This window comes from Myxocyprinus asiaticus, chromosome 4 (genome assembly GCF_019703515.2).
Source record: "Myxocyprinus asiaticus isolate MX2 ecotype Aquarium Trade chromosome 4, UBuf_Myxa_2, whole genome shotgun sequence".
Taxonomy (NCBI): Eukaryota; Metazoa; Chordata; class Actinopteri; order Cypriniformes; family Catostomidae; genus Myxocyprinus; species Myxocyprinus asiaticus.
Window position 1 is genome coordinate 60,893,219 of NC_059347.1, and position 25,619 is coordinate 60,918,837.

Below are 25,619 nucleotides of genomic sequence, written 5' to 3' on the forward strand. Positions count from 1 at the left end.
GGGCATTCCAAATGGGGAGAAAAAGGGGAAAAATCCCCCCCCCCCCCAAAAAAAAGACCGTCAACGTGTGCATCTTATCACGTGGCTTGTTGAGCATGTTGCCATGGAGACATAGCGCATGTGGAGGCTTCACGCTATTCTCCACGGCATCCGTGCACAACTCACCATGCGCCCCACCGAGAGCGAGAACCAAATTATAGTGACCATGAGGAGGTTACCCCATGTGACTCTACCCTCCCTAGCAACCAGGCCAATTTGGTTGCTTAGGAGACCTGGCTGGAGTCACTCAGCACACTGGGATTCGAACTAGCAAACTCCAGGGGTAGTAGCCAGCGTCTTTTACCACTGAGCTACCCAGGCCCCCAAATAATGTATTCTTAATATTTAATATATTCCCAAAAATATTTCAAATATTTCAAATGTTCATGTGGCCACCTAAAATCAATTAATAGCCAAAATCTCTCTCCCCGCATGCATGCACACACTGTGTTGGCATGTTTGGACAAAACGTCACCTTTTGTGGGACCAATAATTTTTTTAACAATGGTTTTCAAACTAGCGGAGCGCAAAGCGCATGCTTATGTTCTACTAAACAGGCAAAATGCTGTGGTATAATTCACAAAAAATTAGCTGGTTATTAATCGGTTACAAGCATTTAAAAATAATGTTTTCACTCTAGAACAACAGAAAGGGATTTTGTTCCCTTTTTCGGTTACGTTCTGCAAAAATATTCGTTTTCGTTCCTTGAACCGTTTTTAGTCCCTGATTACAATAAATGTCACATTTAGCTTGGTCACTCTTTAGTGGTGTGAATTAACTTCAGATAATGTTTCTCTGGATTTCATTAACTCTTAGCTCAAGTTTTTTTAATTCGTTCAATAGAGAAAATCACTACGCCTGCTGGTGGCAACAAATGAACATCTTTCGTTGTGTTTCGGGTCATTAAACCATTGATAAAGCACAGAGACATTCACGACAGAAACAGTTCTAATTAAACTTGATTAAATTCAGAGACAGTGTTTAAATATCAAGTGTTTTCCCTTCCCGGTTGGCCAACAAATTCATGTCATGATTAAACAGCTCTATAAACACAAGAAAAAACTGTAGTGGGGGCCGAGGTAGCTCAGCGAGTATTGACATTGACTATCACCCTTGAGTGACTCCAGCCAGGTCTCCTAAGCAACCAAATTGGCCCGGTTGCTAGGGAGGGTAGAGTCACATGAGGTAACCTCCTCGTGGTTGCGATTAGTGGTTCTCGCTCTCAATGGGGCGTGTGGTAAGTTGTGCGTGGATCATGGAGAGTAGCATGAGCCTCCACATGCTGTGAGTCTCCGCGGTGTCATGCACAACGAGTCACGTGATAAGATGCACGGATTGACGGTCTCAGAAGCGGAGGCAACTGAGACTTGTCCTCAGCCACACGGATTGAGGTGAGTAACAGCGCCACCACGAGGACCTAGTAAGTAGTGGGAATTGGGCATTCCAAAATTGGGGAGAAAAGGGGATATAAAGAAAAAACTGTAGTCACGAGACGTAAACATTCTATGTGTTAACATAGTGTGATAGAGTCGCTTACAGACCTATTTCAACTAGTGCCAGTAAAGCAGATAAAAGTAGAAAACTAGCCCGTCCTCAGAAAGGATGTTCCAGACACTTTACAACTGAAAAAATAAACAGGTTTTACAGAATATTTTATTTAAGTGCTTTAATTAACAAAATACATGAGCTTCACATTTATTTTCAACCCTCTTGTACACTTGCCCCATTGACTTCTATTGTAAATGTATTACTGTAAACACAAGTTCATATTATTTTGTAGTAATTGACATTCTAGCACAAACGATGTCGATAGAGTTTAGAGTGTTTTGAACCCAGAACATTCCTTTAAGAGCCAGAGAAGTGTTGTATGATTGTACTGTACAGTAATAAAAAAACTGATGTTGGTGCAGTTGTGATTCAGTCAAATCAGTTGTTAAGGGCAGACAGTTACATTGTGTTGTGTGTGTCTTATGTGTAACATCCTGTTTCACTCATAGACACATTAACTGACACTAGTATGTCGTGTAACTTGCAGGCAGACACAGATCTTTAATTGTGCTCCTCTAGAAAGAGTTATATAATCATAATACACTATATACAGTACATTTGTACCCAGTGTAAATGTGTTTTGGAGATGGTACAAGTCACAACAGATGAGTTGGGCAGACAGTGTAACACACTGAATTAATTCATTTGTAATTAAGTAGAATGATGACACTTTAACAAATGTTTTCAAGTTCTTATAAGAAAAGAAGTGAGAGGGGCCTGGGTGGCTCAGCGAGTATTGACGCTGACTATCACCCCTGGAGTCGCGAGTTTGAATTCAGGGTGTGCTGAGTGACTCCAGTCAGGTCTCCTAAGCAACCAAATTGGCCCGGTTGCTAGGGAGGGTAGAGTCACATGGGGTAACCTCCTCGTGGTCACGATTAGTGGTTCTCGCTCTCAATGGGGCGTGTGGTAAGTTGTGCGTGGATCGTGGAGAGTAGCATGAGACTCCACATGCTATGAGTCTCCGCGGTGTCATGCACAACGAGTCACGTGATAAGATGCGCGGATTGACGGTCTCAGAAGCGGAGGCAACTGAGACTTGATCTCCACCACCAGGACTGAGGCGAGTAACCGCACCACCACTAGTGGGAATTGGGCATTCCAAACTGGTAGAAAAGGGGATTAAAAAAAAAAAAAAAGTGAGAAATACACAAAATACCAAAAAGTAATTTTGATGATAATAAATGCCCAGTATTTTACTTCTGCTACATATCTACACTTTTATGCTTTCATGCTTATTTATTAAAATATATCTATTTAGTTTCTGGGTTGTTGGTTAATTGTTACCATGAACGACAGATTGTAACGTTGGTAGCTACTGTACAAGATTTTATCTATTATCAATTAACAATAGTTATGCAATAAAAATAGTATTTCATACAAGTAATGAACATTATTTAATTATCACTGAAGGCTGTTCTTGACTTAGCTCATCAATACATTTGAACTCATTTCAAATAAATAAATTATAAAACTATCCAGTAATAATAATAAGTAAATTAAAGCAATGATATCAATTCTTTGTTATGTCCTATTTGAGATACAGTAAAGTCGGTCAATATACCATAATTTTTGGCCACCATTTCAAATGTAAAACTGACTTCTTTCATGAAGCGTAATATCCTGATCAAGGCTTTCTGATTGTACATATTCCAATGGTACTGTTACTTCTGGCTCATATACAGTATATGTCTCTTATCCCAAAAGATGGCAAGTAGATCTGTATTAGCCTATGAACGAAATGTTCAGTTTTGTTATAATCGTCCAACACTGATGTTTGTATCTCTCATAAACATGCAGCGCTCTTCTGTGTCTGTCTGATGGCGTGTATATGGCACCAGTCATTTCTCCTCCTGTTGTTAGTCTGTTTCTATCTGTCTAATAATGATTCTCGTTTTCTCTTTTATCTGTTTTGTTTACTTGTTTCTATTTTTACTCCATTGCCCTCTGACACAGGATGAAATCATGGTGAGTACTGTGTGTGTAGTGATGTCTTATCTGTGTGTGTCCGTATTCAGGGGTTGCTCTGGACTGTCTGTCTCTCTGCCTCGAGCTGTCGCTGGCACTAAAGAGGTCAGTCAAGCGTGATGACTGTATAGTGTGCACTAAAGAGGGTTTCCTTATTAGATGTATAAAAACAGCCATTCATTGCTGAAGGATTTCAAGAAACCTGTCAAGAACATGTGTGGCTCATATTTCCCCCCAAATTAAAAAAATATGAATTAATATTTTACTTCAAGAAAAATATATTTTTAGGACCTTTTGTTTTTTTTTTTTTTGTTTTTTTTTTTGCATTGTGACATTATTTGCATGACAAATAAATACCTTCATATTATAGGTCATATCATAATATTAGGATTTTTAAACAGCTCATAAAATGGAGAATATAATCATACTTGCTCTTTTGAAAGAAGAAAGTTTGATGTATTTATTTATTTGTCCACTTGAGGCAGAATTGAGTCACAGTTCAACAAACCTGCTACATTTGCATTCATGTGTGTGTCAGTCCAGAGTAAAATACACACACACACACACACAAACACACACACACACACACACACACATGCATGCACATTAGAGAGGACATGTCACTCTTTGCAGTCTCTCTAATCTTTCTCGTTATGTTCAGAATAGCGTATTATTCTATTCATACTATTTCTGCAGTATATAGTGTGTATAATGTGGACAGTATGGGAATTATTACCTGGATGAAATACTTTATTTTCAATGATGTGCAGTATACAAAAAAGTATGAATGCACTCGACTTGACCTTCTGTTTCCAGTATGACAAAAGTAACGATATTCTTAAACAAAATGCAAAATAACCATAGTACAGACATGACAACTCCCGAAAAGATTAAGCATGTTAATATGGGTATGACATATTGATAGGATATTGGTCTTAGTGGACTAGATCTGCTAGCACAGCTGCTGCTTCTGCTGCAGAGCAAGTATGGAGACTTGTTACTGCTAGAAAATACACAGACATGTTGTGTTAGCATGTGGACATGCTGCTGCACAATTAGACCAAATGCAAGACATGTTGCATCGAGCACGTATAACATGCTGCTGCACAAATAGACATTACAAACAGTCCCCCCAACCGAGCAGATCTACCGCCAAGTCTTGTGTACTGCTGCTGCTCTTAAGAGCCATGTGCAGCGAGTGTATACTAGCTAGGTGTGATTGAGCCTGCTTGGCCAAATGCTGTAATGCTAATGAATTAAATCTATATCTGTGGCTGGGCCTGCCTGGACAAATGGCTTAAACGGCTAGTAATCTAACTCATAATATTTACGTAGACCAGGAAAGCTTATTTAACTAGTGACTTAGACTAGCTATGTGTGGAATTATTTAATCTAATGACCTCACTCACGTCATACTATGTGACGTGCTTCTATGTGTCACGGCCAAAAGCAGACCTTACCATGCAAGCTGATAGAAGAAAATCCCCAGCAACCACCTGAGCGAATCAGTTCACTGCAGTGAAACCGGCTTGTTTGCAAAATTGAGCCACATCAATGTTATACAAAGAGAGAGACGCAAGTTGATTCGCTACCTGATTACATGTCAATCAGCATGCAAGACGATTGGCTAACAGATAACAAGCTCAAAGAACCCATCAACTTGCACCACATAGAGGTGCATGGCTGAACTTTGGTCATTTATTTTATGATAACTGGATGCCACTTCCTGAATTAAACATGAGGTCATGTGACAACAATGTAGCATGCTACTGCTTGGCCTGAAACATAATATAAGCAAAGGATACGAATGCAAGCATCTCGAGCTACGCATGTTCGATTTTAAGCATCGTTCCAGTCCGAAAATGTGTCAGAATGGAATTCTGCACATAAGCACACGTTGCATTCTCAGTGCTGCCAGATGGAATATTACTATAAACTATCATCTTTTACAAACAGTTTTACTATTTCTTTGTTGTTGGTTTTTTTGCGGTCAACGTCGAGCAACAGTTTAATAATCTTGCCAAGCAAGTTACATAAACTGTCTACATTTAAATAGCTAGCAATAAAATAATTTCATTTCTGGTTTAATGGAACCAAACTTGAAGGAAACAATCACCCTGTTGAGTGCTGACATTCGTTACTGCTACATTAATGCAAAAACACACTGTGACGAGGAGGAGGGCGTGGCCGTGCCACAGTGGAGCATGGCCGGTGCTGAATCAGCTGATCAGCGGGAGAGTGAGATAAGGGGCAGCTAGTGACACCGGTTTGGGAGAGAGAGAGACGCACGCGGCTGCGTTGCATGTGTGTCTGTTTATGTTTGTTTAAGTACATTGTTTAAGTTCATTTATGCATTAAAGGTTTATGTTGATTGACCAGCTGGTTCCAGCATCCTCATTGCCCTCCTTTACCTGTTACACACACATTAAGTGTGTACAATGAGACAATGTGTTTGCATAGCATTGGCCAAGCTTTTTGCGCCTGCATTGACATAATTGCATAAATATGTTTCTGGCCTTAGATGCGTTAATCATTGCATGCCGAATACTGTCTCACGTACCGTTTTAAAAAAAACATTAGTAAGCAGTACATAAGGATTCCATTGCCAACATGTGAATGTGAATTGTGTATATTTCAGGTGATCAGGAAGGGCTGGCTGACCATCAACAACATCGGCATCATGAAGGGCGGAGCTAAAGAGTATTGGTTTGTCCTGACGGCCGAATCGCTGTCCTGGTACAAGGATGATGAGGTGAGCAATGTTGACATACTCACACATGGACCAGTCACTGCGTCACGATTATTAAAGCTGCAGTGTGCCACTAGTGTCACCAAATGCAATTGCAAAAATATTGATTGTTTTCACGTTGGTTCCACATCTGCTAATAGGTCGGACAAACACTGATGCTGTCTGTTGAGCTAATTTTGTTGTGTCTGGCAAATCGGCAATGTTATAAAAGCACACAGAGTCACTCTGCAGTATTTTAACATACAAAAATGGCACACAAACCTTTAAAAGTAACATTCCGGGTTCAATACCTCAAAGAAAATGTTTTGACTCATCCCTCGTTCATTTAAATGAAACGGAAGTTGCGACCGACTTCACTTCTGTATTGTGACGTATTTCTGAGTGAAGCGGCTTATCAAACAAGAAAAAAAATTTATTTTATCCATCAGTTGTTGATTGGATTGTGAAAAGTGGGTGTTGCATACTGGAATGGAGACACTGGCAACATAAACGCACGAGCACATCGCAGTCTTTGCTGACGATGAGGCTGTAGCAGTTGAAAAATGAGCAAATAAAAGATAACAGTATTTTAACTTTTTGAATCACAATACACTAAATATAAAGGGGAAAAAACACTTACTCTTTTCATCCCAAGATACCTGCATTAAAAATATGAATAAACTCCACTGCTATTCAGTAGTGATCACCTCAGCAATTTAGGCATGAATTGTCTTGAACACATTTGCAAATTCGCCGTTATTCCTCCTCATTCGAAATGTAAATTCAAGCCAGCTGGCCCGTAACCAGTGAAGTTTGGGGTAAGGAACGGGGGTTTTGTAGGAAAACAGCCGAAAATGCACCTTTTAATCTCTGCATTAGCTGCTTTGACTGCGAGTTTCTTAACACTCTTGAAGGGGCAGGGTTAAAACTGAGTACCACTCGCATATGTCAGCAGAGCAGAGTCGGTCATTTCACTGGACGATCAAGTCATGATTTTTTGATTAAAGATTACGAGGTCAAAAAATAAAACATAAAATAGCCAATATGCATGGATGAATCGTTCATACTAAGACCAGTAACATGCATTAATAAAATAAATAGGGTCAATTTTGATTTCATGCCGACTTTAACCCTTGTGCGTCAATTTAGAAAAGTTACTCAGAGGTCATTAGAGGACAAAAATGTCCGCGTCAAAAAACTGGCATAATAATATTATATATTAATATTATTTTCCACTTTCAATGAGTTAATTTTTTTAACCAACATCAGTCCTGATCATAACTACCAAATATTCATTTATTTTCAGGATTTTAACCGTTTAAATGCCAGTCTGTTTACATAATGCCACTGTTGTTTTTACACACACACTCACACACACACACACACACACACACATATTTCTCAATACACACATACAAAACACACTCTGACATCCATACCAACACACACATACAATTTTATCTGCATCATTTATTCAATTGGCCTGCAGTGCTCTATAATACAGCAAACAGAAAATAGGGGAAAAGCATGTATTTGCTCCATAGGATAAACATGAGAAAAATGGCGCCATCTGGTGGAATATATTAAAAATGTAAATTTTGAAGCCAGGGCTCCGGAATGAAAGCATAATATCATAGAATTCATGATTTTATGCTTTAATGGCACTGGGATCAAATATTGCCTTTTTAATGGGTTTCAATGGGGACATTTTTGTCCTGAAGGTCCTGAGTGGAACTATTTTGTGTACACAGTGAAATGTAAAAATTCCCCCCAAAATACACACCTTTGGCATTAACACAGCCAAAATGATCGAAAGAACAAAAATAAAAAAGACAAAAATGTCCCGAAGGTCACATAAGGGTTAAAAATCGAGGTTCCAGTGAGGCACTTACAAAGGAAGTGAATGGGGCCAGTGCGTAAACGTTAAAATACTGTTTCAAAAGTATAGACAAAAGACGTAAACGATATACGTGTTCTACATTGGGTATAACTTTAGATGGATAAGGTTAGTAAGCGATGTTATCACACTAAAATGATGTTAACACGTATTATGTTTACGTTTTGTGGCTACATTTTTGAAACAGTGTGTTTAACAGATTGGCCCTATTCACTTCCATTGTAAGTGCGTCACTGGAACCCAGATTTTTGCATTTTTTAAATAAACGAGGGGCAAGTACTTTTTTGTGGTAATCAACATTATGCCACAAATGCTGTCGAATAAACTTAACTTGGATTGAACCCGGAACGTTCTTTTAACTCTTTTAGGCAATTCAGCAAGCTCATTTCTACACTCATTTTCACATCAACACCAGTTCGCTTTAGTCTCACGGCCGCATCACAACTGATCGTTAACTTCAAAGTTAAAGCAACCTTCTCTCGATTTACATTGGAGAGCTGCCTCGAAACATCCCGCATGCTTCACTCAAACACCGGCGCCATCACGGCTGCAACACACCAATCATTAATGTCTTCAGTTTTAACGCAACACTTTTATGTGGAATTATTTATAGCGATTTGCCGCAATTGAAAAGAAATGATCTCAATTCGGTTATGCTTAAACCGTTCCATTTTGGCTTGTTTTTGCTGAATTGACTGTCTTTTTTCCCCTGGTGTGTTTTTGGCTGGATATATTTTCCAGGGTTGTAAGGTTTGACTGTTAAATGACGCTTGTAGAAGCTGGTGGAGTGTGTGGAGAACTGCTCTTTGATGTTGCCTGGAGCTTTCCTCACACACTCGGTCATTTGGAAAGAAAAGCATTACACTGTTCATGAAGTTTTTAGCTTAACTTGACAGTCACATTTTGATCGTCATGGTTGGTAGTTGTGAATATATACACCAGTGTGCTATTTTGCTGTCTGCATAGGCGGGATCCTTTTAAGGCAGCATCCTAACTGAAATGGACGTTTTTCTGCGGCTGAAACTAGCGGTTGACTGATATGGTTGTTTTTTTCTTGATATGAGCTGATGCATATTCTGATATCTAGAGAGCAGAGCCACAGATATGCCAATACAGGTTGTGTATACAATTTAATCTTTAATTTCAAATAAGTTTTTTATTTTAAAAATATATATATTCAAGAAGTTTTCTCAGGGTTACTCCATTTGACCTGAACAAAATGTGCCTTTTCATAAAAATGTCAAAATATCGGATTGTAACGGGGTTCATTTGTGGGGTAAAGGAGGAAACAGGAAGCGTGACTTCAACCCAAAAAGGTCAGTCTTTAATAACAAGTCAAAATAGCTTTCCAGCATTTAACACACAGACAGCTTTGTGCGACTCTCTCCCCGTCTCTGGCTTGGTTCCTCCTTATATCGCTCTCCCCATTGCTCACTGCAATCAGAAACAGGTGTTAGACATATAGCGCTCAGGTGTGTCTTTCTCTCTATCCGGACGAACGCTCCACCACGCCCCCACCTCCACACTGATATTCTTTTTAAAAGCCTCACATAAAGGGGACATCTCCATCACCTCCTGACTTTGATTTGGTGAACAACAGTCTTTTAAAAATTGTCCTTTTCTCCCAATTTTGGAATGCCAAATTCCCACTGCTTACTAGGTCCTCATGGTGGCGCGGTTACTCACCTCAATCCAGGTGGCGGAGTACAAGTCTCAGTTGCCTCCGCTTCTGAGACCGTCAATCTGCGCAGCTTATCATGTGACTCGTTGTGCATGACACCGCGGAGACTCACAGCATGTGGAGGCTCATGCTACTCTCCACGATCCACGCACAACTTACCACACGCCCCATTGAGAGCGAGAACCACTAATCACGACCATGAGGAGGTTACCCCATGTGACTCTACCCTCCCTAGCAACCAGGCCAATTTGGTTGCTTAGGAGTCCTGAATGGAGTCACTCAGCACACCCTGGATGCAAACTCACAACTCCAGGGGTGATAGTCAGCGTCAATACTCGCTGAGATACCCAGGCCCCCCTTTTTCTCCCAATTTGGAATGCCCAGTTCCCAGTGTGCTTTTAAGTCCTTGTGGTCACATAGTGATTCGCCTCAGTCCGGGTGGCGGACGACATCAATCTGTGCATCTTATCACATGGCTTGTTGAGCGTGTTGCCACGGAGACATAGTGCGTGTGGAGGCTTCACGCCATCCACCACGGCAACCACGCATCCCACCGAGATTATAGGTTACCCCATGTGACTCTACCCTCCCTAACAACCGAGCCAATTTGGTTGCTTAGGAGACCTGGCTGGAGTCACTCAGCAAGCCCTGGGATTCGCCGCACTCCAGAACTAGCGAACTCCAGGTGTGGTAGCCAGTGTCTTTACCACTGAGCTACCCAGCTACAGTTTTGATTAAGCCTAGGAAAAAAATACCCAAATGACTTTGAAACTGAACTTAAAAAAATTAAAACACGTTCAGCATAGTAGAAGTTTTAGTGTGAATTGCATTTTTATTTATTTTTGAATAACTTGAAAATAGCTAGGTTAATACATTAGAAATACATTCGTTTAATTGAGAGGCAACACTGCTTAAGATATTTTGCTCCTTAAATATGCTTATTAAAAGTTTTTGTTTTAGCTGCACTGACAATTATTTAATTAAATATAAACAAATAAAAAAACATTTGAAAAAATACATGCATGCCAGCGCAGTGAGACAAAATGCACTTCTAATAACTATACATTCTCTGAAAACAAATCAAAATATCTTTAGCAGTGTTGCTTTTCAAGTAACTGTATCTACCTTTAAGGATTTTCAGATATTTTTACTGGAAAGCAAATATGAATATTATTATTTTATTATTATTATTATTATTATTATTATTATTATTATTGCAGTGTACATAATACATTTTAATGGCACCAGATGAGATTGCTGAAATTAAATGAAACATTTACTCAAAATTCACTAATAACTTGAAAGCAGAAATTGTTTGATGTCTGTCACTAGTAAAAACATACAGAACAGTTCCAGATCTGGCACCGGCACCACGTCGGTGCCAAAGTGGCCTATGATTCCTAAAAATACAGGCAGCTCACTCGAGTTTGGAACACAGCTAGAGTAAAACTGACACACACGTGTGCTTACCAGAGTCTGACCCGTCACACACACACACACACTCACAGAGAGCGGACTGCTCTGACTTATAAAGAAATCATGAGTTTGTGTGTGTGTGTGTGTGTGTGTTGTAACGTCTGCCAGAGGGTTTGAAGTCTGCCCAGATGAATTAGGAAAAACAGAGAGACAAGAAGGAAAACCCGAGGCAAAAAAACTGATAGTCCCACGAGTCTTTTATAGACGGTTGGCACAAGCACACTCTTCACATACATGTAAAAGAGCGAGTATAAACAGGAAAAAGTAAACACTCTGATAAACGCTACAAATCAAAGTGGAAATGAACACATCAGTATACTGTAACAGCAGTCAGCGGTAGAGCGGCCATCTCTCTCTTCACTCAAGCATTCTCCTCTCTCTCTACCCATGAGCGGGCGTACATACAATAACGTACACCATAGAAGAAGTCATCTTAAAGGCACATCATGAACAATATTTAACATTAGGTGGCCGTTACAGTGTGTGTGTGGTCACTGTAACTAGGAGCATGTTGGTGGGAGTGTGAGCGGGATGCTTTGGTCCACTTCATCTTTCTGTGAACAAAAAGTCTCCTTCAGTCTCTGTTGACTCAGTCGTGTGCTGCTGAGCCATTAATGAGCTCAGAACGAGCCAGCGAGAGCTTCAGTGACACACACACACACACACACAGCTATGTTTTCTTCTGGTGGTTAGTAAGTGGTTGTTAGTGCTTTGCTATATGATTGCATAGTATATCTACGGGATGTTTTTGCAGTCCTGCAGCCGGTGAAAATGGTAAGTGTGATCTGTTTGTAAAGTAACAGCACACCTCTACTCAACAACACACATGATTTAAGGGATCATTCATGTCTGGAGCACAAACGCTGCAGGACGAGTTACATACTGATAGAGGTCAAGTTAGAAGTTTGATCAAATCACTATGAGCAATAGTAATACTGATGCTGGACTTACAGCTACACAAACATGAAAACAAGTATTATGAATAGTGTTTTTTGCAGTGTGGTTTTACATAAATCAGGGCCCAGATTCATGAAAATCTTCTTAACTAGTCAGTTTTTATTTGAAACCTCTGTTTTCAGTTTCCTCATGTCATCGTTTTCCAAAGAATGTGGTAGTGACGGCATTTTCAAAACACGCCATTTTTGGTGAAAGAAAAATGCCGTTTAACTGTGAATGAGAGCCGTAAACGTCCCACAATGAAAGGAATATTCCGGGTTCAATACAAGTTCAGCTCAATGGACAGCATTTGTGGCATAATGTTGATTTCCACAAAAATGTGTTTCAAAATGTATTTTTTTCTTTTAAAAAAAAAAGCACTTCTGTGTTCCAGCGAGACGCTTCCAGTGGAAGTCAATGGGGCCAATTTTAAGAGGGTTTAAAGGCGGAAATGTGAATCTTATAATTTTATAAAAGCGCTTACATTCACAACTCGTGTATTATTTGAGCTCAAAAGTTGTTCAAATCATCGTTTTTACAGTCGTTTTAGGGTTTGTTGACATCGTCATGGCAACGAAGTTGTAAAATTGTCTATAACTTTCCACAGATGTGGTTAGTGAGTGTTTTTATCACAGTAAAATCACACACATTAACACACATTGTTTATGTCTTGTGTCTATACTTTTGAAACTGAGAGTATTTTGGCCCCATTGACTTCCATTGTAAGTGACTCACTTGGGTAGCTCAGTGGTAAAGATGCTGGCTACCACCCCTGGAGCTCGCTAGCTCGCTAGTTTGAATCCAGGGCGTGCTGAGTGACTCCAGCCAGGTCTCCTAAGCAACCAAATTGGCCCAGTTGCTAGGGAGGGTAGAGTCACATGGGGTAACCTCCTCGTGGTCGCTATAATGTGGTTCGCGCTCTCGGTGGGGCGTGTGGTGAGTTGTGCGTGGATGCTGCGGAGAATAGTGTGAAGCCTCCACAAGTGCTATGTCTCCGTGGCGACGCACTCAGCAAGCCACGTGATAAGATGCACAGATTGACGGTCTCAGACATGGAGGCGGTTGAGATTCGTCCTCTGCCACCCGGATTGAGCCGACTCACTACGCCACCATGAGGACCTAAAAGCACATTGGGATTTGGGCATTCCAAATTGGGTGAAAAAGGGGAAAAATCCCCCCAAAAAAGGAGGGGCAATCAAAATGTATTTTTGTTCCTCATGCGATAAAGCACATAACAGTTCATGAAAATTAACAATTTGCCGATTCAAGTCTCCACACTGCACAAATATTTAGTTAAATGCCGTTCATCGCTAAAAAAAATGTTGAGCCAGTTACATAAATTAAAGTCAGCTGAATAAAATAGTGAAACATGTTTGTCTGTGTTTTTGGTTGTCTGGATGAGTTTTGTGAGCGTGTGAAACACCAGCTGAAGATCTCATGTGAGACAAAAAGCCACTGTCTCATTTCTATCTATTTCATCTACTCAGAACTAAAGACTTAAACCTAAACTTATCTCAAACTTATTCTACTGCTGCAGCTCAAGCGTCACTTCGTTTTGTCAGCTTAAAGCCAATGATGTGCAGGAAAATGTGACGTTTTTGTGTTCGGTACTGTGATGTATGGTGTGTTTTGGGACGGGTGTTAGATATAATATTGTAGTTAAATAGAAGTCAGAGATGAGATTACATGATTTTGATCAATTCTACATATGAAAGTCGTCTAGACGTGTCAGTTTTACTACTGATACACAGACATGCAGAGAAGTTCAGTGAAATGATTTAGATAAAAAGACACTCTTCACACTTTGCATTAGTATTATTTTATACTTTATTCACAAATTGAATTGCACTCCATTATTTGTAAATTACATCATTGCTTATTTAATAGATAATTACCGCACAAAATATCATCAATCATCAGCCGTGATGACTTTTTAAGCAATGTTCCCTGCTTTTGTTGTCTTGTATCTACAGTTCTCATCCCATGGTTGTCATGGTTATCTGGAATCGCCATGGTGACGGTCTTGAGCATCCCCGTCCAGCCTAACCAATGTGCAGACTACTGTACAAACACTACTTCCTGAACAGGTAGTCTGAACACTGGGCAGGCGGGGCGGGCTTCAAACGCACACTTATATTTATCTTGATCATTTCTCTTCCTGCTATAAATAAACATGTAAAGATGCCCAGAGCCACAGAAAACACACTCCTGTCTAGTGGTCACTGCGTGATGTATGTTTGGATAGTTAGTGTGAGTCAATCAGGCCGTGATGATTCTGAAACAGAGGTGAGACACAGATGATGATGACGGGGCATTCTGATTGGCAGTCATTCCCTGCGGTTTCATGTTTCACACAGAAAAATCCCCAAAACTCTACAGCACACTACAGAAAACACCCAGATAATATATATATATATATAATCTTGTATTTCAGCATATGAATAATAAATTAATTTAAAATTATTATACTTTAGTGTATAAAAGACAGAAAACATTTCAAGATAAAAATGTATCAATTTGTATATATATACTATATATTTTCAATATATATATATATTAAATAAATAACACATTTAATTTTATATATATATATATATATATATATATATATATATATATATATATATATATATAGAAAAATATAAAAAATGTTCAAACATTTCAAGATTAAACGTCTCTCTCTCTACATGTATATATATAATAAATATAAAATTTGTATTTTACTTAAGTGTATAAAAGACAGAAAATATTTCAAGATTAAACTTTTACCAATTTATAAATGTATATACTGTATATATATATATATATATATATATATATATATATATATATATATATATATATATATATATATATATATATATATATATATTTGAATAAAAAATATACAATTTATATTATACTTTTATAGTGTTCTAGACAGAAAAAAATTCAAGATTAAACATCTATTAATTTATATATATATATAAATAATAAATAAATATTATTTATATGTATATATATATATATATATATATATATATATATACACACACACAAATATATACAGTACTGTATATATAATAAATATAAAATTTATATTTTACTTAAGTGTATAAAAGACATATATATATATATATATATATATATATATATATATATATATATATATATATATATATATACAAATTGATAAACGTTTAATACACTTTTAAACAAAATAAAAAATATTCAGCCATGGAAGTTTCTGGAATTTTGACAGTAAATAAACTAATAGTGATGGTGGAATAAAACATTTTAAGATTAAATGTCTATTAATTTTAATAGTAATATTAATTTTAATATATATATATATATATATATATATATATATATATATATATATATATATATATATATATATATATATATAAAACATGTACTGTATCCATAAATCCATTTATTTATCTATATTCAGGAGTATATAACCTTTAAAAGCCTGATCTGTAATAATTACCAGTTTAACTAATTACTCAACTCAACATAATTTCGCATTAAACTTTCAGGGCTGTTCATGTTAGTATATTTGAATAGTTACCCAGTTGTTCATTTCATATTTTGACTTTGCCCATAATTAAAACTACACACACACACTTATGCCCTCACTGACCCCTCACACAAGCTCACATTTGGAATAATATTAATTACAGCAGATAATCTTAGAATCTGCTGTTTCATGATGAACTTGCTCTGACTTCAGATCAGCTTGTAATATTTGTTTCTTCTAAACTGAAAACATCAATCAATCTCCAGTCTAACTGCATCATTTAAAGCCTCAGTGGAGCAGATACGGCACCTCGTCCTCGTCTTCAGCGTCTGGTGGATCCACACATTGTGTTGATCCTAATTCTCCTGAATGCACCCACAGGACCTCAGTGAGACACTGGCAATGACTGTGGGTGAACAAACAGGCTGCTTAGGGTCTTCAAGAGGAAGGCTGAAGTTTCTTCATCTTCATCATTTTCATTCTCGATCACTTCTGTCACCACATTCCTACACCAATCGTTCCCCCCAAAAATATACTTTCACTGAGATGGATTGAAAAAATGTAGAAGGATCATGTCCTGTGTTTCCTAAAAGTGTGACTGCACATCTCGGCGTGCTGGTGGATGCGGCTGCAGTTCATCTCATGGAGCGGGCGGTAATGCTTGACGTGGCAGAGGACTATTAACTAACTTTACTAGTGGGACACTGAAGGAGCAGGAGAAGAGAAAGAGGCGGAGCTCTCCTTCCGTCCCCTCCTCCATCTGGAGCTCTGTTCCTTTTTTCTTGCTTTTCGGGGAGGCGACAGGAAGTGAATGGGCAAAGGTCAACAGGAAGTGCATTAAACTGCTGCATGTGTTGTGTCATTTTTGGGTAGGGGGGATATGTGGGATTGGTTACAGCACTTTTAGGGTGGAAAGTCAGACGCGAGTGTGTGTGGGAGTGATGCGTGGCTTTGTAGCGCTGCAGGAATGTCGGAGTTTCTTGGCAAGACGTCGGGCTTGTAATAACTCCAGATGTGGCGGCTCCGAGCGCACTGGTGTGTTTTTTCTTCTGAAACTGATTTCCTGTCCAGAGTGAATAAAGAGGCCTTTATGCTGGTTGACCCCCCCACAGCACCCGCGCCTCCTGCGTTTCTCCTCTCATGAGTACGGTGGGTAACTGGGTTGAAATCAGGACCAGATTTTCTGCAGGAGGTAACCGAGAGGCTAAAAAGAGCGACCCATCAGAGATCACCCATAAAGCCACTACCTGTACATCAGCAACCGAATGCTGGTGACTAAAGACGGCTGTCAGAGGATGGTTTTTATTTCAGCTGCTCGACAAAGTAGTTTAGTTGTTAAGTCAAGCATCAATATTGGGTTATTCCATGTCAAATCAAGCAAATTTGAAAAGGAAAAAAGAAAGATAAACATAAATAATGCTGTAAGCCAAAATATCAAATGTCATGGATCGATATTGACTGAGTAATCCTTTATTTTGTAAAGGGGGGTCCAAATGACCATTTTCGCCCATGATTTTGGAGTAAAACTACAGATAAAAAAATAACCTTAGAAAGGTTATTCATGATTTTCTTTTTACACAGAGATATGTAGGTCGACTACTAAAATCAGTTGACTTCAGCACCTCTTGTTGCATTATGTGCCAATGGTGTGAGTCCAAAAATGGGAAGAAACACTTTCTTGTGTCATTTTTCTAAAGTTAAAGTGCCTATAACATCAGATATATTAGAGAGATCTTAATATCCTTTTAAGTTCTAATTCAGAACAAACTTTTCTTTTTCCATCTTCATTTTTAAGGCCCTAAATGTTTAAATGCCAGAGATATGGGGCTCTCAATGAACAGTAAATTGTAAATCTCTCAGTGTAAATGTAAATTGTTCAATTTTACCCGAACTGTCATTTTGGCCCCTTTACAAAAAAAAAATAAAAATAAATGATTTCTCAGTAAATAATAATCCATGGCATTTAATATTTTGGCTTTCATCAAGCAACCAAATAGTGACACGCTACCAACCTCTCAAAACACCTTAGCAACCACATAACACCCTGCCAACTACATAGCAACATGCTAACAATGACTAAGAACACCCTGGCAGCCACTCAGAACACCATAGCAACCACACAGCAACATGCAAACACATCCAAAACACCTTAAAATCAGCATAACAACACCCTAGCAATGACCCAGAACTCCCTAGACACCACACTGCAACTTGCTAAGACCTCTAGCAACCAATCAGAATGACTTGGCAACCAAATAACAACAGACTACCAACCACTCAGAACACCTTCGCAACCACAAAACACCCTTGCAACCAAATAGCAACATGCTGACAACCACCCAGAACACCCTAGCAACCACACAAAATGCCCAAGCAACCAAATAGCGACATGCTACCAACCTCTCAAAACACCTTCACAACCAAATAACACCCTGGCAACCAGGGTGTTATGTGAACACCACTCAGAACACCCTAGCAACAACCCAGAACACCCTAGCAATGACCCAGAGCTCCCTAGCAACCATATAGTAACATGCTAACAACCACTAAAGACACCCTAGCAACCACCCAGAATGCCCTAGCTACCAAATAGCAGCATGCTACCAAGCACTCAAACACCTTAGCAACCACATAACAACCTGGCAACCACATAGCAACATGCTAACAACCACTCAGAACACCCTGGCAACCACCCAGAACACCATAGCAACCAATAACAACATGCTACCAACCATTCAGAACACCTACGCAACCAAATAACAACATGCTACCAACCATTCAGAACACCTTCGCAACCACAAAACACCCTGGCACCCAAATAGCAACATGCTACCAACCTCTCAAAACACCTTAACAACCACATAACATGCTGGCAACCACATAGCTACATACTAACAACCACTCAAAACACCTTAGCAGCCACATAACACCCCATCAACCACCTAGAACTCCCTAGCAATCATACAAAACCCTGGCAACCACATAGCAACATGCTAACAACCACTCAGAACACCCTAGCACCCACCTAGCTGTGGCTATGACTGTGTGTTTTGCATGGGTAAACTTAACTCACATCTTCTTCAGAAAATGTGAAACAATGGTTTCTCATTTTTGCACCCTTTTTTTTCCCCCATCTTTATTTCCACCCATGTGTCCCTCCGTTCCTCCAATTCTCTCTCTAGTCTGCAATGATGTGGTATCTGTTGTATTTTGTGTAGTGTATATGTGAATCACGGGTGGTGGGGTTGATGGTTGGTGATGTGGTTCTTCTGTGGTTGGGCTCTGGGTGGTGACTGTGTTTGCTTTAGCTACAGTTTCTCCTCTCGACCCGAGTGAGTACTCCATGGGGAGCTGCATCAGCAGTCCTGACAGCCGAAGAAAAACAGACAGAACGAGACGGAATGTTTATAAGAATCTGGATTGTTCCCGACCCAGTGAACAGTCAGACATATTGTAATATCTGATATTACGGAACAAAAATGTTACTTCCCATAACAAAAGTCAACCAGTTGTCACTGTTTGAACGGTATTTTATATAGACACCAATGGTAGAAGTTTTCATTTAAAATATCAGTTTTCAATGACATTTTTTTTTAAATCAGATGTAAGCCCTGGACAAAAAAAAAAAACGTTTTTTGCTAAAAAAAAAAAAAAGAAAAAAGAAAATAGATTTTTATTGATAATTTCCAGTATTTAATAAAATACGATTTCTCAGTTTTTTGATGATAACATTTTTAAAATTAAGACATAAGCTCTGCACCAAAAACCTAGTGAGTCCATTTTTTTAAATTAAATTGAACTATTTTTTAAATAACATTCTGTGTTAAATGAGTTATGTTTTATAATCAACATTTCTCACTTTACTTAAAGCTTTCCAGTACAGTGGCTCCTATATTGTGTCTGAAGACTGATCCTGGTAAAACTGCTCAACAAAAGGGCAGCCATTTAAAACTGATGTAAAACTATCAATCTTTGAAGCCCAAGAGAAGGGAAATGCTGTAGACTTGCACTGTTGGTTTACAAGCATGATTCAATTCACGACCGCAGAACTGTGTTCACTGGTTAAAACAGCAGTAGTGCATTTCAAAGCATCTGCTCGTGACACCTCCTTCACTGCTAACAAACAGCGTCCTCATTAAACTTCTCCCAGCTGTTGGGATTGACACAAGTTGGAAAAATGTATGATTTATGAGGGAATCTGAGTGGGTGGCAATGGAGTTCAGTACATTTAGTTCATTTAGGCTTATTTCAGCCTTGGATACACCAATTTAATTTCACATTTCACAGTATAGACATTCCAGTCTTAAAAGGTTTTGCTTTTATTTCAAATTCAACAGCCTAGAAACAAACTACATGAATGCAAGTATTATACTCAAGTACGTAGATGTTGCAAGCAATCGATCCAGTTGTTCCAACATGATCACACAGGAAATTGACATGTTGCGTGAGCAGCCACAGAGACACGGGTTCTGATCCTGTGGAATTCCGGAAGTCATTGCGTTCACATAATCGACGATGAACACGATTTGAAGTTTCCTTTTCCCCTTTTTACTCCACCGATGGTTAGGTTTAGGGTTGGGGTTTGGGAATGGGCATATGGTTGTTAAAATATGCATTCTTGTATTACATAATTTACCACTAAAAACAACTCGCTTTTGGCGCCACCATATGGATATTTCAACTGGACCTCACACATACGTTCAGAAACACCTCCAGCTTTAGCCACTAGGGGCAGTGGTTGAATTTCGGTGAGCACAGACCGATGATGTATTTTGCACAGTCTGATATCAAGAACATTACGTGACCATGGCAACATTTTTTGCTAAATGAAATTGCGTGCTTCATTACACGTTTGGCTGCAGTTTCCAAGTGAAATGTCCATCGGGGGGCGCCAAAAGTGAGTGAAATGGTGTCGTAATCAGACAAGGTTTTTAAGGTTAATATTAGATGCAAGTTTAAATGAGTAAAGCATGTTCTAAAAGGAAATGAGAGTTACACAAAACAGATCCTTACCCTAAACCAACACCTAAACCTAACAGATAGTGTCCTAAAACAAAATGAGAAATTAAAAGCACATTTTCTGAAGCAACCTCAATATTTTGTGTCACTGACTATGACACTTTTGTCTCACGGGTCAGCTTGCGTCCTTGGTTGTGCTCAAACTGCAGTCTTCCAAGTCTCAAGTCCAACGCTCTATCAGGTGAGCTATCGCGCAAGCTAATCACGTTAGAATAAGTGAGTACATTTATAATATAAGCATTAAGATTTATCGTTTTTTAAATGATGCGTTAGATGAAAAGTGTTTCAATATCCTAACATAGCAGTGTGTAAGTGTTTATAAAGTCATAATCGGCTGTTGTAGTCGTGATTTGTGTGAAAGTGAATAAGGCCACGTCCGCACTAATAAGTTTTAATTTTGAAAACGCAAAAAAGCATCTTTTGCTCTACGTTTTGGCCTTCCACACTGAAACGGCATTTTTGACAGCGAAAATGGAGCTTTTCAAAAACGCTCTCCGAAGTGGAGAAATATGAAAAAGCCGTCTTCACGTTGTAGTGTGGACTTGGAATACGATGACGTATTTGTTGTCATGTGATGCAGTCATTTGATCTATTCAACCCAAAACAATCAAGAGCACACCCTGGGTAGCTCAGCGAGTATTGACGCTGACTACCACACCTGGAATCGCTAGTTCAAATCCCAGGGTGTGCTGAGTGACTCCAGACAGGTCTCCTAAGCAACCAAATTGGACTGGTTGCTAGGGAGGGTAGAGTCACATGGGGTAACCTCCTCGTGGTTGCTATAATGTGGTTCTCGCTCTCGGTGGGGTGCGTGGTGAGTTGTGCGTGGATGCCGCGGAGAATAGCGTGAAGCCTCCACACTCACTACGTCTCCACAGTAACGCATTCAACAAACCATGTGATAAGATGCACGGATTGACGGTCTCAGATGTGGAGGCAACTGAGATTCATCCTCCACCACCCGGATTGAGGCGAGTCACTACGCCACCACGAGGACTTAGAGAGCATTGGGAATTGGCCATTCCAAATTGGGGAGAAAAAAATAAAAATAGGGGAGCACACATTGTAGTGGTGTTGTTGTGTCTATTTACTATGATAACATTTATCTTTAACAACACTACTTTGCACAGCCTTCACATTACATTCCTTCAAAGGTGATGGGAAGGTTACTCAGAATTGCTGTCCAGCTGCGCATAACAAGGACATGGAACGGCGATTTTTCGCATGCGCAGTAAGGGGATTTAAGTGTTTTTCAAGTGGACAAGCAAATTTAGTAAAACGCTCGACATGGCAGTGTGGACGGAGAGCGTTTTGAAAACAAAAACGCAGTTTTCAAATGTTTACGGATTAATGTGGACGTAGCCTAAAATGCACAGTTGTTGTAGCGCCTCTAGTGTTCATTTCACCAGGAAACTGCGGCGAAATGTTGAATGCGGCCTGTACAGGTCAGTTTGCAAAAAAGTTGTTATAGTAACATTCATTCTATGAGGCTAGGTTGGTTTTGCACAGGCAAACAACACTCACAGAAAATGTACAATACTGGTTTCTCAACACGTACATGAACGTAGATGTGCTTTTGTTTCCTAAAGGTTCTCTGAGGGATTTCTGTTGACGCTCAGCGTTTGACCGTCTCAATGTGGACGTTCACCTACATGTTAGGTTGTATGACTGCCACTTTCAAGGAGTTTTAACACAGCGTCCTGAGGGGTTAATGCAGTTAGCATGTCTGTGCCATCGCTGCTGTAGACATCATTGTGTGTTCAAAGAGTCTGTGGCAAGCCGACAGAGTTTAAATGAAAACCAGTTCCTGTGGTGCTGATGGTCAGTTTTGTATTTTTCTCATTGTTCAACCAAACACAGATCTTTTCTTTCCAAACATCCACTCAGATGAGCTCAGCAAAATCAAACAAGCCATTACATAGTGGAAAACACAGTTTTGGGAGAACAACTTAGTCAAAGAATTGATGCAACTAACTTAACAACATTTTTCAGTAGTTGAATTACTAGTGCAGTAACAAGTTATCACTGTGAGTTCATAATCACCGTTTCAAAAGTATAGGCACAAGACGTAAACAATATGTGTGTTAACATGACTTTACTGTGATAAAATCACTTACTAACCACATCTGTGGAAAGTTATAGACAATTTTACAGCTTCATTGCCATGACGATGTCAACAAACCCTAAAATGACTGTAAAAATGATGATTTTACAACTCAAATACATGAGTTTTAACAGAAGAGTGTTTTTATAAAATTACATGTTTCACATTTCTGCTTTTAACCTCGTGCGACCGTGTCCACATGTGTGGACGTTGTATCTTGGCTTCGCTATATGCAACGCATCATTTAAATGAATTAAAACCGGCTGAATACTGTTCACAAGACTTTACACTGTCATTTAAGGGTTAAACTTCTGGTGCACCGTGTCACGTGACACAAAAGCATAACATCGATTTTCATGAAGCGCTTCTACAGGCACAGCACCAACAAAAGTGTCTCTGGTAAGAAACCTCTTTACGTTTTATCATTGAAACCTGTTTGGTTGTAAAGAGTAGAGTCTCTAGTTTCATTTGATATGCTGCTTTAAAAAAATTATTAATTTTTCATGCGTCAGCACGCTGATAAACATGATGTCCACATATGTGGAAATTAGGACTGCGTTACCTCAAAAGTTGAAAAAACATGTTAGTTATTTTGAATAACTTTCAACATTAACACATCTGTGGAACATTTAGCTTTATTTTAATATAAATTGTATTTTATGTTGTTATCACAGTACAATACGGTTCTATTCATTAATATTAATAAATGCATTCCTATATATTTACTGTACATTATCACATTGAGAATAAATGTATTCATGCAAAAGCTGATAAATGTGTCTTTCAGAGGCTTTATATGGAGTTAGGATGAAAATAAGGTGCATTTCAAACTGTTCTGAGACCAGTGCAGACAGACAGCACACTGGAGGTTAAGTCATTCACTAAATAGGGAGCAAGGGAGCATCTAAGTACGTTCACTCCTAAAATCTGATCAAAAGTTCAGTTTCAGGCTGCAGATGATGTTTGGATCACTCAACATGTTTGACAGACATGTGACAATGATAATCAGTACATAGATTCAGAATTTATAATGTATCATTTTATTTTAACACGATTGACAGTGATTGGACGATGCTGGACATTACTTTTAATCAGAATTATTAATTCAGATTTATAGAAAATCAGCTGTAATGTAAATGTAAAACATGAATAATCAACACTCCTGGAAACAAACTATTTGATGAAAAAAAGGACTTTCTATAGCTTGGTGTTATTTAAAATTTCTCACAACTTAGTCCCACTGACCACATATGTGGTCATCATTTTTTAGAAAAACTATTTGTTCTTGAATTATTATTATTATTATTATTATTTACAAATCAAAAAGAGAAATGAAAAATGCACACAGCACTCACACTCAGATCTGAGGAGGTTAAACCCTCCAAAAACTGACCCCATTGACTTCCATTGTAAGTGCTTCACTGGAACACAGATTTGTGCTTTTATTAAAAGAAAAGGAAGGACGATTATACCACAAATGCTGCCGATTGAGCTTAACTTGTATTGAACTTGAATATTTCTTAAAATAGCTTGTTAGTAGTTTGTAGTTTAGCTAACTACTTTCTCAAATGCGTTGTTTCACCGTATTTTATCTACTTTGAAATGGCTTGTAGTTTGGGAAGCTACAGTTTCAAAGTAGTTTCCCAAGAGTGGTAAAAACCCTCGTAGATGTCAAACAATGTCAGAAACCAGAGGAATGTATGCGAGGGAAAGTTCTGAGAGAAACCTGATGTTTCTTTTCCTTGTGCAAAGCGAATTAAAGACAGAAAGGCTGCATTTTGGAAATTGCCGTTGGCGTCCGCTCAAGGCGAAGTCGTTCTGGTAATGAGGGGTTTGAGCGCCATTATTGCTCCCAGATGCCTCCCGCGTCTTGCTGGCCTTTCATGCAAAACCAACACACCAGCGCGGTTCAATCACACACACACACACACACACACACACACACACACACACACACAGCCCTTAAAGCAACAGGCTTCTTTTTCAGAACAATTCATGTTGGGTTTAGTCCTATTTGTATGATCACGTCTCATGAGTGCATGTGTGCATATGAACGTGAATGTGTGTATGTGTGTTTTTAAGTCATTTTTGTGTGTATTACCACACTCAGCCAAGTGACATGTGTTTATGAATCAAGTCTGCACTTTCTCCTCTTTTATAATTGCACACACAAAAACAAATCTTTGGAAAGTATTCCAGGGCTTGTGGTCTCCCAGAGGAGAGACAATCCCCAATAATAATAATAATATTTCAGTTGTTTCTCCAAGACAGCAATGAGTATGGAATGCAAGTGAAGACATTTTATGAAGTTTATCCTGAGATAAACCTGCTTCAGTAATCTCGTGTCTCCTCTAGAGTTTCAGAAGAAGTCTCAACAGTCTCAAACTGTGCTCAGATTCGTCCGAGCTAATGATCTGAGCCGTGATATCCACATGTGTTTTATATCTTTGTACTCTTACTGTATGTCAACAATTGACTCATCTGTGTCTATTTTTATTTTTAAAGCTCTGTAACAAAGTTGAAACTTAAATGAAACATGAGCAACACTTTCTTCTTTGTGGTGGGTTTTTACATGCACACCAATATGGCAAGAATTAAAAAACTGGCAATGCAAGAAAACCACATTTACTTGAGATTTGAAATCATCAAGTTAATCTGTGCTTCGACGTCAAAATGTGAACAAGCATGCACACAACACATGCATGCACTGGATAAGCC

The 25,619-nt window shown here is 38.8% G+C and overlaps 1 protein-coding gene across 9 annotated transcripts in view; it reads left to right on the forward strand.

Annotated features, from left to right (window-relative positions):
* The window catches only part of dnm1a (dynamin 1a), a 90,189-nt gene that overhangs the window by 40,082 nt on the left and 24,488 nt on the right, over positions 1 to 25,619 (forward strand). For 7 of the 9 annotated variants that reach the window (XR_007897046.1, XR_007897047.1, XR_007897045.1 and 4 more), the window contains exons 14-15: positions 3,544 to 3,555; positions 6,194 to 6,307. Coding sequence is in view for 1 of the 9 variants with exons in the window: in XM_051696365.1 (XP_051552325.1) it covers positions 3,544 to 3,555; positions 6,194 to 6,307 (126 nt within the window). In the remaining 8 variants the exon portion in view is untranslated. The remainder of the gene's footprint in view (positions 1 to 3,543; positions 3,556 to 6,193; positions 6,308 to 25,619) is intronic. The other 2 variants (XR_007897048.1, XR_007897049.1) reach the window with 1 other exon arrangement.